At 43.6% G+C, this 16,645-nt stretch overlaps 1 protein-coding gene across 6 annotated transcripts in view; it reads left to right on the top strand.

Moving 5' to 3' along the window:
- The first annotated feature begins 12,579 nt into the window (after positions 1-12,579).
- Positions 12,580-16,645, top strand: part of Acer3 (alkaline ceramidase 3) — a 103,122-nt gene continuing 99,056 nt past the window's right edge. For 3 of the 6 annotated variants that reach the window (XM_087582216.1, XM_087582238.1, XM_087582203.1), the window contains exon 1: positions 12,616-12,856. Coding sequence is in view for 2 of the 6 variants with exons in the window: in XM_087582203.1 (XP_087438329.1) it covers positions 12,670-12,856 (187 nt within the window). In the remaining 4 variants the exon portion in view is untranslated. 6 annotated transcript variants of the gene reach the window in all.

Raw genomic sequence — 16,645 nt, 5'->3', positions numbered from 1 at the left:
ACCACAGCACACAAGTGGGGATTCTCCTTCTACCTTATGAGTTCCAGGGGTTCAGTTGTCAGGCTTGGTAGCAAGTACCTTTATCTCTCCTGACCTTTTAAAAATGGGAATTTGTGGTGTTCTGTGAGTCCGTTGTTATTGGCTGAGGTTTGCAATAGCAAGACTAAGAGATTGCACAACGACCACAAGCCATGCATGGCTCCAAAGTGAACACAGACTTGGCAGGGCCCAGCAGGGAAGATGCAGCATGGGCTGCGGACCTCTGCTTCCCATGGCTCAGGCTTCACACGAGCCAGAGTTGGACAGGGCAATGGGCAGGGCAATTCAGACTCTGAATGAGAACTAATCTGGCTCAAGGTTGGGACTCAACTGCACTTAGGAGTTGGAGTACCTAGTATGGGAATGTGAGGAACTGCAGACCAGGTCATGCAAGTGTCTAGGCTTGCTGGACTCTGGGCTGGAAGACAATAGTGTTAAAAAGTCCCTAAAAGAATGGATCCCAGGAAGCCAAGAAGCCAGAGAGGCAGCTGTAGACAGGCAGCAGGAAGTAGGAGTGGCTTAAGGGAGATGGAGCTGGAGCAGTTCTGAACTCCCAAGCATCTCTGTTCTTAAGGAAGCTTTTATGAATTATTAACTACTTAAGGCACACCCACTCACACCACACACACACACGCACACACACACACATACACACACTCTCACACATACCAACTCACACAAACACACACTCTCATACACACACACACACACTCACACACATACCCACTCACACAAACACACACTCTCATACACACACATACACACACACTCATACACACACACACTCACACACACACACTCACACAAACACACACTCTCATACACATACACACACTCATATACACAAACATACACATACACACTCACACACACTCATATACACACACATACACACAAACACACACTCTCCTTTTCTTTTTTTTTATCTTTATTAACTTGAGTATTTCTTATTTACATTTCGATTGTTACTCCCTTTCCTGGTTTCCGGGCCAACATCCCCCTAACCCTTTCCCCTCCCTTTCTATATCGGTGTTCCCCTCCACATCCTCCCCCATTACCGCCCTCCCCCCAACAATCACTTTCACTGGGAGTTCAGTCTTGGCAGGACCAAGGGCTTCCCCTTCCACTGGTGCTCTTACTAGGCTATTCATTGCTACCTATAAGGTTGGAGCCCATGGTCAGTCCATGTATAGTCTTTGGGTAGTGGCTTAGTCCCAGGAAGCTCTGGTTGCTTGGTATTGTTGTACATATGGGGGTCTCGAGCCCCTTCAAGCTCTTCCAGTCCTTCCTCTGATTCCTTCAACGGGGGTCCTGTTCTCAGTTCAGTGGTTTGCTGCTGGCATTCGCCTATGTATTTGCTGTATTCTGGCTGTGTCTCTCAGGAGAGATCTACATCCGGTTCCTGTCGGCCTGCACTTCTTTGCTTCATCCATCTTACCTAATTGGGTGGCTGCATATGTATGGGCCACATGTGGGGCAGACTCTGAATGGGTGTTCCTTCTGCCTCTGTTTTAAACTTTGCCTCCCTATTCCCTCCCAAGGGTATTCTTGTTCCCCTTTTAAAGAAGGAGTGAGGCATTCTCATTTTGATCATCCTTCTTGAGTTTCATGTGTTCTGTGCATCTACGGCAATTCAAGCATTTGGGCTAATAGCCACTTATCAATGAGTGCATACCATGTGTGTTTTTCTGTGATTGGGTTACCTCACTCAGGATGATATTTTCCAGTTCCAACCATTTGCTTATGAATTTCATGAAGTCATTGTTTTTGATAGCTGAGTAGTATTCCATTGTGTAGATGTACCACATTTTCTGTATCCATTCCTCTGTTGAAGGGCATCTTCGTACTTTCCAGCTTCTGGCTATTATAAATAAGGCTGCTATGAACATAGTGGAGCATGTGTCTTTGTAATATGTTGGGGCATCTTTTGGGTATATGTCCAAGAGAGGTATAGCTGGGTCCTCAGGTAGTTCAATGTCCAATTTTCTGAGGAACCTCCAGACTGATTTCCAGAATGGTTGTACCAGTCTGCAATTCCACCAACAATGGAGGAGTGTTCCTCTTTCTCCACATCCTCGCCAGCATCTGCTGTCACCTGAGTTTTTGATTTTAGTCATTCTAACTGGTGTGAGGTGAAATCTCAGGGTTGTTTGATTTGCATTTCCCTTATGTCTAAAGATGTTGAACATTTTTTTTTCTGGAGCTGGGGACCAAACCCAGGGCCTTGCGCTTCCTAGGCAAGCGCTCTACCACTGAGCTAAATCCCCAGCCCCAATGTTGAACATTTTTTTAGGTGTTTCTCAGCCATTTGGCATTCCTCAGTTGTGAATTCTTTGTTTAGTTTTGAACTCCATTTTTTAATAGGGTTATTTGTCTCCCTGCGGTCTAACTTCATGAGTTCTTTGTACATTTTGGATATGAGCCCTCTATCTGTTGTAGGATTGGTAAAGATCTTTTCCCAATCTGTTGGTTGTCATTTTGTCCTAACAACAGTGTCCTTTGCCTTACAGAAGCTTTGCAGTTTTATGAGATCCCATTTGTCGATTCTTGATCTTAGAGCATTAGCCATTGGTGTTTTGTTCAGGAAATTTTCTCCAGGGCCCATGTGTTCGAGATGCTTCCCCACTTTTCTTCTATTAGTTTGAGTGTATCTGGTTTGATGTGGAGGTCCTTGATCCACTCCGACTTAAGCTTTGTACAGGGTGATAAGCATGGATCGATCTGCATTCTTCTACATGCTGACCTCCAGTTGAACCAGCACCATTTGCTGAAAATGCTATCTTTTTTCCATTGGATGGTTTTGGCTCCTTTATCAAAAATCAAGTGACCATAGGTGTGTGGGTTCATTTCTGGGTCTTCAATTCTATTCCACTGGTCTATCTGTCTGTCTCTGTACCAATACCATATAGTTTTTATCACTATTGCTCTGTAATACTGCTTCAGTTCAGGGATAGTGATTCCCCTGGAAGTCCTTTTATTGTTGAGGATAGTTTTAGCTATCCTGGGTTTTTTGTTATTCCAGATGAATTTGCAAATTGTTCTGTCTAACTCTTTGAAGAATTGGATTGGTATTTTGATGGGGATTGCATTGAATCTGTAGATCGTTTTTGGTAAAATAGCCATTTTTACTATATTAATCCTGCCAATCTATGAGCATGGTAGATCTTTCCATCTTCTGAGGTCTTCTTCAATTTCTTTCTTCAGAGGCTTGAAGTTCTTATCATACAGATCTTTTACTTGCTTGGTTAAAGTCACACTGAGGTATTTTACATTATTTGGGAGTATTATGAAGGGTGTCGTTTCCCTAATTTCTTTCTCCACTTGTTTCTCTTTTGTGTAGAGGAAAGCTACTGATTTATTTGAGTTGATTTTATACCCAGCCACTTTGCTGAAGTTGTTTATCAGGTTTAGTAGTTCTCTGGTGGAACTTTTGGGATCACTTAAGTATACTATCATATCATCTGCAAATAGTGATATTTTGACTTCTTCTTTTCCAATCTGTATCCCCTTGATCTCCTTTTGTTGTCTGATTGCTCTGGCTAGAACTTCAAGAACTATATTGAATAAGTAGGGAGAGAGTGGGCAGCCTTGTCTAGTCCCTGATGTTAGTGGGATTGCTTCAAGTTGCTCTCCATTTAGTTTAATGTTAGCGACTGGTTTGCTGTATATGGCTTTTACTATGTTTAGGTATGGGCCTTGAATTCCTATTCTTTCCAGGACTTTTATCATGAAGGGGTGTTGAATTTTGTCAAATGCTTTCTAAGCATCTAATGAAATGATCATGTGGTTTTGTTCTTTCAGTTTGTTTATATAATGGATCACGTTGATGATTTTCCGTATATTAAACTATCCCTGCATGCCTGGGATGAAGCCTACTTGATCATGGTGGATGATTGTTTTGATGTGCTCTTGGATTTGGTTTGCCAGAATTTTATTGAGTATTTTTGTGTCGATATTCACAAGGGAAATTGGCCTGAAGTTCTCTTTCTTTGTTGGGTCTTTGTGTGGTTTAGGTATAAGAGTAATTGTGGCTTCATAGAAGGAATTCGGTAGTGCTCCATCTGTTTCAATTTTGGGGAATAGTTTGGATAGTATTGGTATGAGGTCTTCTATGAAGGTCTGATAGAATTCTGCACTGAACCCATCTGGACCTGGGCTCTTTTTGGTTGGGAGACCTTTAATGACTGCTTCTATTTCATTAGGAGTTATGGGGTTGTTTAAATGGTTTATCTGTTCCTGGTTTAACTTCAGTACCTAGTGTCTGTCTAGGAAATTGTCCATTTCCTCCAGATTTTCAAGTTTTGTTGAATATAGGCTTTTGTAGTAGGATCTGATGATTTTTTTTGAATTTCCTCTGAATCTGTAGTTATGTCTCTCTTTTCATTTCTGATTTTGTTAATTTGGACACACTCTCTGTGTCCTCTCGTTAGTCTGGCTAATGGTTTATCTATCTTGTTGATTTTCTCAAAGAACCAACTTTTGGTTCTGTTGATTCTTTCTATGGTCCTTTTTGTTTCTACTTAGTTGATTTCAGCTGTGAGTTTGATTATTTCCTGCCTTCTACTCCTCCTGGGTGTATTTGCTTCTTTTTGTTCTATAGCCTTTAGGTGTGCTGTCAAGCTGCTGACATATGCTCTCTCCTGTTTCTTTCTGCAGGCACTGAGAGTTATGAGTTTTCCTCTTATCACAGCTTTCATTGTGTCCCATAAGTTTGGGTATTGTACCTTCATTTTCATTAAATTCTAAAAAGTCTTTAATTTCTTTCTTTATTTCTTCCTTGACCAGGTTATCATTGAGTAGAGCATTGTTCAACCTCCATAGATATGTGGGCGTTCTTCCCTTATTGTTATTGAAGACCAGCTTTAGCCTGTGGTGGTCTGATAGGACGCATGGGATTATTTCTATCTTTCTGTATCTGTTGAGGCCTGTTTTATGACCAATTATATGGTCAATTTTGGAGAAAGTACCATGAGGTGATGAGAAGAATGTATATCCTTTTGCTTTAGGATAGAATGTTCTATAAATATCTGCTAAGTTTATTTATTTCATGACTTCTCTTAGTGTGTCTATGTCTCTGTTTAATTTCTATTTCCATGACCTGTCTATTGATGAGAGTGGGGTGTTGAAATCTCCTACTATTATTGTGTGAGGTGCAATGTGTGCTTTGAACTTTAGTAAGGTTTCTTTTATGTATGTAGGTGCCCTTGCATTTGGAGCATAGATATTAAGATTGAGAGTTCATCTTGGTGGATTTTTCCTTTGATGAACATGAAGTGTCCTTCCTTATCTTTTTTGATGACTTTTGGTTGAAAATCGATTTTATTCGATATTAGAATGGCTACTCCAGTTTGCTTCTTCAGACCATTTGCTTGGAGAGTTGTTTTCCAGCCTTTCACTCTGAGGTGGTGTCTGTCTTTGTCTCTGAGGTGTGTTTCCTCTAGGCAGCAGAATGCAGTGTCCTCATTGTGTATCCAGTTTGTTAATCTATGTCTTTTTATTGGAAGTTGAGACCATTGATTTTGAGAGATATTAAGGAATGTGATTATTGCTTCCTGTTATATTCATATTTTTTTGTGAGGTTATGTTTGTGTGCTTTTCTTCTCTTTGTTTTGTTGCCAAGATGATTAGTTTCTTGCTTTTCTAGGGTATAGCTTGCCTCCTTATGTTGGGCTTTACCATTTATTATCCTTTGTAGTGCTGGATTTGTAGAAAGATATTGTGTAAATTTGGTTTTGTCATGGAATATCTTGGTTTCTCCACCTATGTTAATTGAGAGTTTTGCAGGGTACAGTAACCTGGGCTGGCATTTGTGTTCTCTTAGGGTCTGTATGACATCTCTCCAGGATCTCTTGGCTTTCATAGTCTCTGGCGAGAAGCCTGGTGTGATTCTGATAGGTCTGCCTTTATATGTTACTTGACCTTTTCCCCGTACTGCTTTTAATATTCTTTCTTTATTTTGTGCATTTGGTGACAAACACACACTCTCATACACATAGACACACACACACACTCATATACACACACATATACACACAAACACACACTCACAAATAGAATAATATAATTTCCACACTCAATCAGCTTAGAATCATCTAAGTATTTTCTTATACAGAGTGACTGTTTCTAATATAAAAAAAAATCAACATTCTCCAAAATCTAAAACTTTTTGACCAGTGACTGGGTGCCTCATGTGCTGGGAATACAGGTGCATTAAAAATATTACACAGGGGCTGGGGAGATGACTTAGTGGTTAAGAGAACTGGCAGGACCCATGTTCTATTCCCAGCACTCACACTGTGACTCACAACCAAGTTGCAGGGGAGGTGATGCTCTCTTCCGGTGTTTGGACACCAGACGTGCTACTGCAAGCAAGATATCAGTACACATAAAATGGTTTGGTTCCAAGAATTTTGGATCCCCTCCACCCCCAAGACAAGGTTTCTCCGTGTGGCCCTGGCTGTCCTGGAACTCACTCTGAAGACCAGACTGGCCTCAAACTCAGAGATCTGCCTGGCTCTGCCTCCCAAGTGCCGGGATTAAAGGTACGGCTCACCATCACCCAGTTCTTTTTAAATTTAAAATTGCTTTATTTGTTTAGTTAGTGTACATGTGTGTCTGTATACGTGAGCCCATGCCGTGCTATTCATGTGGAGGTCAGAGGACAGCCTGCAGGAGCCAATTCTCTTTTTGACCACAAGGGTCATTGACCAAACTAATCTTTCCCAACCAGTTCCACAAACTGGGGACCAAGTCTTCGAACTTAAGAGCCTATGGTAGGCATTCTCATTCAAACCACCATAATGTACTTAACATTCTTTTAAAGAAGGATTCTACTTTATGTGTATGCATGATTGCTTACATGTATGTTTCTGTGTCATATGGGTGCAGATGCCCAGGGAGGTCAGAAGAGAGCATTAGAACACGTGTGACTGGAGTTACAGTTGGTTGTGGAATGTTTGTTTTTCTTTTTTCTTTCCTTCTTTCTTTCCTTCCTGCCTTCCTTCTTCTCTTTCTTTCTTTCTTTCTTTCTTTCTTTCTTTCTTTCTTTCTTTCTTTCTTTCAGAAGGAACTAAAGAGTTAGAGCTGTAAAAAGCCTCAGCCATACTAAAAGGCACTGCTGGCGATGTTGCATAGTTGACGGAGCACTTGCCTACCATGCACAAGGCCCTGGGTTCAAGCACAATACAGACATGCTAAGTAGCTCTTAGCTGTAATGCCAGCACTTGGGACACAGAAGACCCCAGGAATTATTGGAAGAGTTTGGCTCATTCATTAGTTGATATGGCTGACATCAATTTGCTACCCTGTCACTAGTTGTCATTTTTGTGTAGCTGAGACAACGCAGAAGAGAGTAAGGCCAATGGTTTGGAGGTAGACAGGTGGTTAACTTTGCACCCAGAACTGTTCTGAATACTGGGAACGTACAGAAGACCAAGACATTTTTCTCATCCTGGTACAGGCTGGGTCTCTGTCTCACAATGACCAATGTGCTTGCATAAGGCACACACTCTGTGGGACAATTTGCTTCTTCAGGTTTGTGACATAGTACAAACCATAATTTTGCTGAGAGGTTAGAGGACGGGTGATTGTTTGGGGGTGGGGGGCACATCACAGTAGAAGGTTATAGTAGAGAGACAGAAATTACAGGAGGATGGGGAGAGCTTCCCCAGGAGCAAGAGGAGACCAAGAGACCTTTTTAAGGAGAGAGAGAGAAAATCTGATGACAAGGCCTAAGAGGTGCCAGAACATGGGTGACAAAGAGCCTTGCAGGTAATGTCAGGATGTTTGGACTTTATTCTATAGATAGTGGGAAATCACAGTTATTACTTGGAGAAAGACGGTGACAGTTTTGAGTTCAGGAACAGGCCCTCTGGCAGCCATCACATAAAGAAGAAGTTTGCGATGGGACAAGACAATACTTTCTTCAGGGCTGTTAGAGCACAGGCAATGAGAGCCTGCATGGAGGCAAGGCTGAGGGAGGAAGGAAGTGGACAGAGAGTGACTACAGGAGCTGGTCACTGCTCAGATGTGATGGGATGGGACAACTAGCTGTCAGTTGGCCATTCCTTCGTTCTTCAGCAAACTGGGTCAATGGCTCTGCATTTTTATCCCCCTAGTAAAGAAAGCACCAGTAGAGAAACCAGCACGCTAGAGGAAGCGGCAGGGTCAGTTCTAAAACTCACTGAATTTGAGATCCTTGTGAACTATCCCTTGGCACTGCTCAGAAGGTCATTTGGATGAGTTCTTTCCTAAGAGAAGCCGGTTTTGTTTGGGGTGACAGCCCTGTTCAAAGTCTTTCCTAGACTCTTTCCTCAGCCTCCCGGGATTCTCCATCATTGTTTCTGAGCTCCCACGGTTGTTTCTGGCCAAATAGTTGTAAGTGGATACCCCTGGGTGAAGGTTCTGGAAGGGATATTGTCTTCTTGATAAGACAGGACAGCTTCAGATGTGCCCCTTGCCCTTGTCCTTGTCCTTCCTTCCTGCTGCCGGATCACAGCTGGATGCTTGGCCAAGCAGCAGCTATCCTGTGCATGGGGCCCAATGCTTTATAGTAAAAATCAAAGACTTTCTGCATTGGGCAGCTGAAGTAGGAACTTGGGTCCTTTACTAATTGAGGGGGAAAAAAACCTTTCTTTAGTTAAGATGCTGGAACAGTTCTTCCATTTGCTGCCATTTCTAGCAAAATGTGATCTTAATTGGTTCAAGAGCTAAGGCCCTGGAGACAGATGTGGGTTAGAGATTGAGCTTCAAGCCGGTATGGAGGTGGTAACTGACAGCCTGAGGTAGAGGTAAAGAATGGGCATGGAAAGGCACACACCTGCGAATCGGCCCCTACGACCTCAGGGACTGGAGAGGGCTGGCTCCTAGGTGACGTTGAAAGGAGGCATGCCTGTTACTAGGGCAGGTTATTTTGATATTGTCGGCATTTCTATAACTGCATTCAAAACGAAACAATCCATTTAAGGTTATTCAGTGAACCCTCAGCCCAGGACATTATTTTGTTATCACATTCAAGGTGCTTAAGCAAAGCTCTGCTGGCTCCTGTCCTGGGTGGTGATTATCTCCTAGTCAGCCCACTTGGGGCTCAGGTGCTGATCTGGAAACCTCTGCCCTCCTTTGTTCCTCACTAATCAATAACCCTGGATGTCAGGCCTGAGAGGCTGGTGAAGAACGGCCCAGGGCTGTGGTGCACCTTCATATGACCTGGCCAGCCGTCATCAATTCGTCATTATTACCACAGCCCTTTGACTTGCTTGATTGTTGTCCCCTCCAAATTTGGAAACACACCCTGTCTATTGCACACATTTGGACACACACACACACACACACACACACACACACACACACACCCCTAGTTTTTGCTGGGATTCACACAGTAAGGGTCTCATTACAGTACATTAGGCCAGAGCTTTCAATCCTCGGGCTAATGGTTGTTCTCACCCTGCCCCCGCCTCTGCATACAAGCACAACACTCTAAAGGCCTCATTCTGTTTGCCTTTCTCTTGCCCTTTCAAGCCCTTGCATGCTGTTTTCTTGCCCAGAAATGTCTCTCCACACATTCTCTTACAGACTGCCCAACTTAAGGCAGCCAGAGTTACTTTCTGCTTTGCCCATCAGCCTGGAATGACTTGAGCCCAACTCTCCATCTTGTCTCTCTCCCTTAACCCTTCCTTTACATTGCTTACAAATCCTGTGTCTCAGAAATGTGTGCTTTCTTCACCAATAGTGTGATTCACCTGTTCAAGAGCTTCAGGTCTTGCCCAGTTATGCTGATCTGTCCTTCCTCCCTCCGATAAATGTGTCCCATCAATGTTATCTGCCCTCCTTTCAGAAATGTACCCACATCAATGTTATCTGCCCTTCCTTTGGCAAAAGTACCTACACCAAGCTCTTGCTTAAGATCCTTTGGATTTCAAATGAAATCGTTCCTGCAGATCTGCCAAACCTTGATTCTCCATAATGAGTGGAGAATGAACCTACCACAGTGCTGGTCCTTAGCCCATAGTCCTCTCATCAGCTCAGCTCACACCCCCTTCCTCTGAGCTCCTAGAGGACCAGCTAGGCATGGGAGATACAAACACGACCCTCTCATTAGATGGCCTAAGGTCCCAGCTATTTTCCAGTGTCCTAGAGAGACGATTTTAATTCACCAGGTCAGTTTCATCATATGGATGAAGGCCGTATTTGATTTATAGGACTGTTAGATTTCAAAATTATTCAGGAGCAGAGTGCATTATGTATTGTGGTTGTTAGAGCCACATATCCATGGGGAATATAAATCTGCTTTGTCCTCTTTAATCGCCTAGGATACTATCTGATACGTTACAGATGTTTATTAAGCATTTGTTGCAAAATCAGTCTGACAGCTTCCTCGGTTAGGGTGCTGCCTTGCTGCATTCCATTTTGGCAGTTAAAAATACAGAAATATTGCCCTTCTACTCTGCCTTCCCACCCCTGCGCTTAAGTCTTGGTTTCTAGTAGACGTCCAATTCATTTTCACCAGTTCCCACATAATACGATCTTGTGTGAGTGTCCATGTATGTGCCGGTCTGTGTGCCCGAGTGTGTGTATATAGGCCAGAGGTAAACTTCAGGTGTCATTCCTTTTCCATCTGGAGAAACCAAACCAAACCAAACAAACTGTGGAATGGATTTCTTTGCCATTTGGGGAAGTAGTCGTGTGTTTAAAAGCTTTCAAAACTGGGGTTCTTTCTGTTAATTGAAAAGTAAATATAGGACTCAAAGAGCAAGCTTAGCGGTTAAGAGAACTGGCTGCTCTTCCAGAGATCTGGGGTTGAGTTTCTAGCACCCATTTGGCAGCTCACAACTGGCTGCAACTCCAGTAGGAGAATACCATACCCTCTCTGGTCTCCTTGGGGGAGTACATGCATGGATAGACATGCAAGCAAAATACTTATACACATAAAATAAAAATAAACTAATAAAACATTTTTTTCAAAACAGTGTTTTTCTATGTAGTCCTGGCTTTCCTAGAATTCACTCTGTAGGCCCAGCTGGGCTTGAACTCAGAGATCTGTCTGTCTCTGCCTCTAGAGTGCTGGAATTAAAGGCATGAGCCATCACTGTCTGGTTTAACTAATATTTGTTCAAAAGCAAATACAGATGCACCTTGACTTTCAGTGGATCACCTGTGATAAGCCTATTGGAATGGCACCCCATTGTGAATAACACTGCCCATCTCTGGCCCTCCCCCTTGTTTGTAGCTCATCAGACTCACTTAGAAAATAACAATTATATATCCCTGTTCTGTATTCTTCATTTTGTACAGTGCGGCCAGGCAGAATCTCGAAGGCTGGCTCACAACGTATGAGAAGCAGCCTCTGTTTTGGTGTCTTGGGCATAGGAGAAGAGCAATGGGCAAAAGGCTCGCAGGTGTGAAAGTAAGGGGGGTCTTCAAGGAGCTGGGTTTTAAAGAAAAGTGGGAAGTCAGCCAAATTCAGGAGCTGAGCAGCATCTTCACAGCATGGGGAAAGCTTGATGGAACTGAACACAAAAGGCAACAGGATGTATCTATTATTTTTAAGTTTTTACTTATTATAATTGTACCTTATTATACTCGTGTGCATGTATGTGGTGTGTGTGTGTATGTGTGTGTATGTGTGTGTGTGTAAACATGTGTGCAATGTTGCATGTATGGAGATCTGAGGGCGACTTTATAAAGTCAGTTCTCTCTTTGCATTTTACATGTGTTCCTAAGATCAGACTCAGTCTACCAGGCTTGCATGGAAAATGCCTCTAGACAAACCCATGAACCATCTAACAGACTTTAATAGCCTAGTCTGGAGGTTGAGATGTATTTCAATTCTGATGCTGGAAGCAGTAAGAGGCTTGTGGTTGACAAGGAAGTAAAACTCACTTAAGAAGGCAGAAAACCAGTGAATAGAAGCCTAAAGGGAAGTCACAAACTTTTTAGTGCTTTACTCAGTGTATACTTTTAAAGGATCCCAATATGCATTTCTCATTCTGTCCATTCTGAGTTGTTGTTCTTCCTTTCCTTTGTCTCTACAGGACCTCAAAGTGACTTCCTGGTAATCTCTAGAACTGCCTGGGGGTGTTGTTTCTAGTTTGAGGCTCGTGGTCAGAGTTACGCACTGAGGTGCCTCACTGTGCAAGTTTAATCTTGACAGAGAAAGGTTTCTTCTCATTCTTGCCCCAATTAAAACAGACCGCCCCCACAATATAGAGGCTTGGTTCCATCATGACAGAAAAGTGGGTGCTGGAAGCCTCCGATCTTGCTCCACCGCACGTCGAGGTCGGCCGTGCCTCCTCCTCTGTTCCCCAACCCACACCCCTGGCCCCCGCTTCCCTAACTCCTCCCACGAATAACAACCTCCCCCACCTCCCCGGATTCCCATCCCAGGCGGGAGAGCTACAGAATCTCTCCAGGCCATCAGGGTGGGCCCGGCGCGCCTGCCCCGGGAGCGGTGGGTGGGACTATGAAGGGGGCGGGACTGCCCGGAGGTCCGGTGGGCGGGGCCTACCGCTGGGCAGGTTCAGTGACGGCTCTAGCCCCGCCCCTGCCCTTTGGGTAAGGGAGGAGGGAGCCGGAGAGCGCGCGTTGCCTGAGCCGGCCCGAGAGCGGCCGAGCAGAGTGTGGGGCGTCGGCGCGATGGCTCCGGCTGTGGACCGCAAAGGCTATTGGGGCCCCACGACCTCCACATTGGACTGGTGTGAGGAGAATTATGTGGTGACCTTGTTCGTCGCTGAGTTCTGTGAGTGGAGCCTGAGGCGGGGAGCGAGGGCGCGCGCTGAGGGGAGACGTGTGGAGAACGCGGAGGGCGAACCTGGCCGCGAGGGTAGGCTCCAGGCCGGGCCCGGGAGCGGCAGCTGGGCGTGCGCGGCCGTGGGAAGCCGGGGAGCCGACGTGGCCGCCAGTTGTGCCCGGGCTGGCTTCAGGGGGCCTTCAGGTTGGGGACGAAAGGGACGTCCGAGCCGCGCCTAGACCTCAGAGGAGAGCGTGAGGCGCTCCGCTTTGAATAGGAGTTCTTACCTGAGCGCGGCTGCTGCCAGGCCGGGCACTGCCCGCCTTGAAGTCGGAGCTGAGGAGGTCTCTGCCGAGAGGGCCCTGAACGCTAACCCGACTGCTGCTACCCGGCCTCAGCCAGCCGGGCACGGAGAAGGGGATACTTACTGGCTTCATCCTCCCCCAACTTGGGAAACTCTTCAGGGGCCTTTCCTTCATCTCTTCGTTCTCTTTAGACCACTCTCACTACCGGCAGACAGTTACCGTTTCTCAATGCTGGAGCCTTCCGCCCCCATTCCCACTCCTATTTCCACCCCTACCCGGTGCCTTCAAGTACCAGAGATCACTGATCGTCTTGCTCTAGAAGTGGTAGACAGCATCTAATCACTACCTTCCTTCCCCAGCCGCTCTCCCCAGAGACTTTAACTCTCCTTGTTTCCCCTCTGCATTTAGCTTATCAGACTTTCTAGGGGTTAGTGGTCATCTGAGGACACTTATTTCCATGAAAGCACTTTTAGAGTTAACAATTTGCTGCTGCTGGACCAGCATTACTGGCCAGATTTGGGTTTTCTCGTATTCCAACCAGGCCAGAAAGAAATCAGCTACTTCTTCCATCCACTTTGATGTGTGTCTGTTTTCTACATGATTATCCCAACCAGGAGAGAAAGAATTCAGCCACTTCGTCTATCCATTTTGGTTAGCTTTTGAGAACACAGTGTTTGATCGTCCTTTTTTGGTTTCTGGCAAGGAGCAGAGAATAGTCTTTGGTTGCTACTGCCTTCTTTTGAATGAACCCATTTTATTAGGCCTCGAGGCAAAACTCTTAGCTAACATTTTGTGTTTGAGACCTTCTGGAGGATGGGTTTCATGCCAGATGATCCCATAGAAGTCTTGCAGTTTTTTTTCAGGACGTTAGTCCTATGCCCTTGAGACCATGATTTAGATTGAGCGTCAGAACCTCTAGTTTAAATTAATAGTTTTTTTATACAGTAAAGGAGAAAATGGGCAAAGGGGATCATTTATAGGGTAATTACTTGGCAACCCAAACATTGGCAAAACAAGCACTTTGCCTTTCGTTTTTTAGACACTTTTGGCAAGAATACCAGAGGCTCATGACGGCCAGGGAGACCTAAAATCCTATTCTTTGAGCCGGGAATGTGTAGCTTTTTATTTTTCCTCTCTTAGGGGTCTTCAAATATTGGATAGGCTTGCAGTTCATTCACTTTCTCTAGATTGTAGAATTAGGTGCAGTAGGTAGAAGAAAATACCTTGCAGAAAACTGCAAGGGGAAAGATTTTTATTTCAACATAAGACAAAACTTTCTAAGCAGTGATACTGGCATGGGACAAGTTGGCCCTGGGTAAGGGAGCAAGAGCCGTTTGTCATTGAAGGTGCTAAAATTGGCATCACTCACTAAAGTCATTTATTTTAGGAGGAATAGTGTAGTAAAGGTACCAGCCTTTTGCAGTTGTATTAATCTACATTAGTAATAAAGACTTTTGGTTTAGAACCAAGGTTTTAGATTAGAATCAAAAGAGAAAACTGACAGTTGAGTCATGTGAGAACAGTTGAACTGTGAGAGAGGAAGACACTAGTGTTTTGGCAAATAGCTCTGAGAAATGGGAAATGGTTTACTTCTTCATGTCCTCAGAAAAGGAAACTGAGTTGACTGTAGGAAGGTTTTGACATAACAATCAAAGGGGTTGCATGAAGAGGGTAAGTGGATGTGTTGGCAACTGTCTGTGTACTACATTGGGAGAAGATGACCTGAAGGAAGTTGAGTCAGATTGTCAGACGGTATAACATAATGGTGGATATCTATCGTTATGTGGAGTGTGAGGATTTGGCAAATTAAAAAAGCTGAATGTGTTGACACATGCCTACAATTCCAGCACTTGGGTGGGAGCAGGAAAATGAATTCTAGAGCAGGCCCTGCTCTATGCAACACCTCAGCAAAACACAACAAAAGCCAAAATAAACAAGCATGCGAAAGCCGATTAATAATACTGTGTATTCCTGACAAGTGTAGTTCTATCACATTTACATTAATGAGTTTTAATGATAATATTATCAAGGATAGAAGTAGTTATTATCTGAGCACTCACCGAGTACCATAGTTTGATATGTTTATATCTCTTTTGAGTTTTACAGTAATTCTATGAAGAAGGCATTATACCCATTTCACAGACTAAGAACTTGAAATGTTTGTTAATTTTTAATTTTTAGCTTGTTTTGTTTTGAGAAAGGTCTCTAGTCCAGATGACGTTCTAGGGGTTCAATGTGTAGGCTGGGCTGACCTCAAACTTTTGATTCTCTTCCTGTCTTAGCATCCCAAGGCTGATATCACAAGAGTGGAGACTCAATCTCTGGAAGGAGTGTATATTTCTTGTATTTTTGGTTGAAAGCCCAGCCTTCAATGGCTGAACCATCTCTTAGCATATATTGCTAAGAAATAATTTAGCTAAGTGTGCAGTAAAGTGGCATTGAAAGAGTATTCAGTTGGGATTGCATTCTTAAATCTATCATGCACTTTTGCTTCCCCCTCAGGTATTTTCTGCTCTTGCATTCAATGGAGAACAGACATGGGATTCTCTATTATCACAAAAGACAAACTGAGCCACCATTCAAGTTGTTCAGCCATCTTTTGCCATTCAGTGTGTGCATTTTGAGTAATAATTGAGCTTGGGGAGCTACATCTTTGGCATTGGTAATTCTTAGTCCTGAAAAATCTATCTTTTAATATCAGCCCATATTGATAGAACTTTTTAGGACCAGTGGAAGGGGTAGAGAGTTGTTAGTTAAGAAGTAACCAGCCTCTTACTGTGCCAAAAGTTGTAGGGATAAATGGTTCCTGTTTCATATGAGACTATACCAATAACAGTGAGAGCTAGAACTGGACACAAGATACTTTGCTTATGTGGTAAAGGGAGTGTGCATGAACCACACTGTATGGTGACCACAGGATAAGTTGCAGAATTCAGTTCTTTCCTTCTACCACGTGAGTTCCAGGGACCAAATGCAGTTTATCAGGCTTTTAATAGTTGAAAAGTTACAGCTGTTTTGTAAACTTTCAAAGCTTTTGTCAAACAGGACTGGCAAGATAGGGCTCACTTACCTGCTGCCAACCTTGATGAACTGAGTTTAATTCCCTAAACATACAAGGCAGGAGAGAACTGACTCCTACAAGTAGTCCTCTGACCTTTCCACTTGCTCCTCTGCTACCACACACAGAATGTTTTATTTCTTTGTAAAATAATGAATCAAGTGTATTTTAAACAGGACTTGCCTTCTCACCATGTAATGTTGAATGGATATATTTCTTGTGCATTGACAAATCCTTTCTGAGTTTGAATAATCTTTCACTGTTTTATTCTTTGCACTTTCCATATTGTGAAATATATCCAAGACTTCTTTTAGTTAGAATTGACTTAGTTTTGTTTGCTGTTGGTCAGTATCACTCTTGTGGCTTATCTTCAGTTCTTTTCTCCACAACTGTTCTTTAGTTGATAAGTTCCTCAGGCAGTATATCTTTAGCCTCTTTAGTGATGGCAGCAGCAATATTTCCTTGGGTTTCCGTTTCTCTGTATCTCTGTCCCTATTGTTGGTCAGTTATTCAATGACT

Source organism: Rattus norvegicus, chromosome 1 (assembly GCF_021556685.1).
Source record: "Rattus norvegicus strain SHRSP/BbbUtx chromosome 1, alternate assembly SHRSP_T2T, whole genome shotgun sequence".
Taxonomy (NCBI): Eukaryota; Metazoa; Chordata; class Mammalia; order Rodentia; family Muridae; genus Rattus; species Rattus norvegicus.
This window is presented reverse-complemented; position numbering and strand designations above follow the sequence as displayed.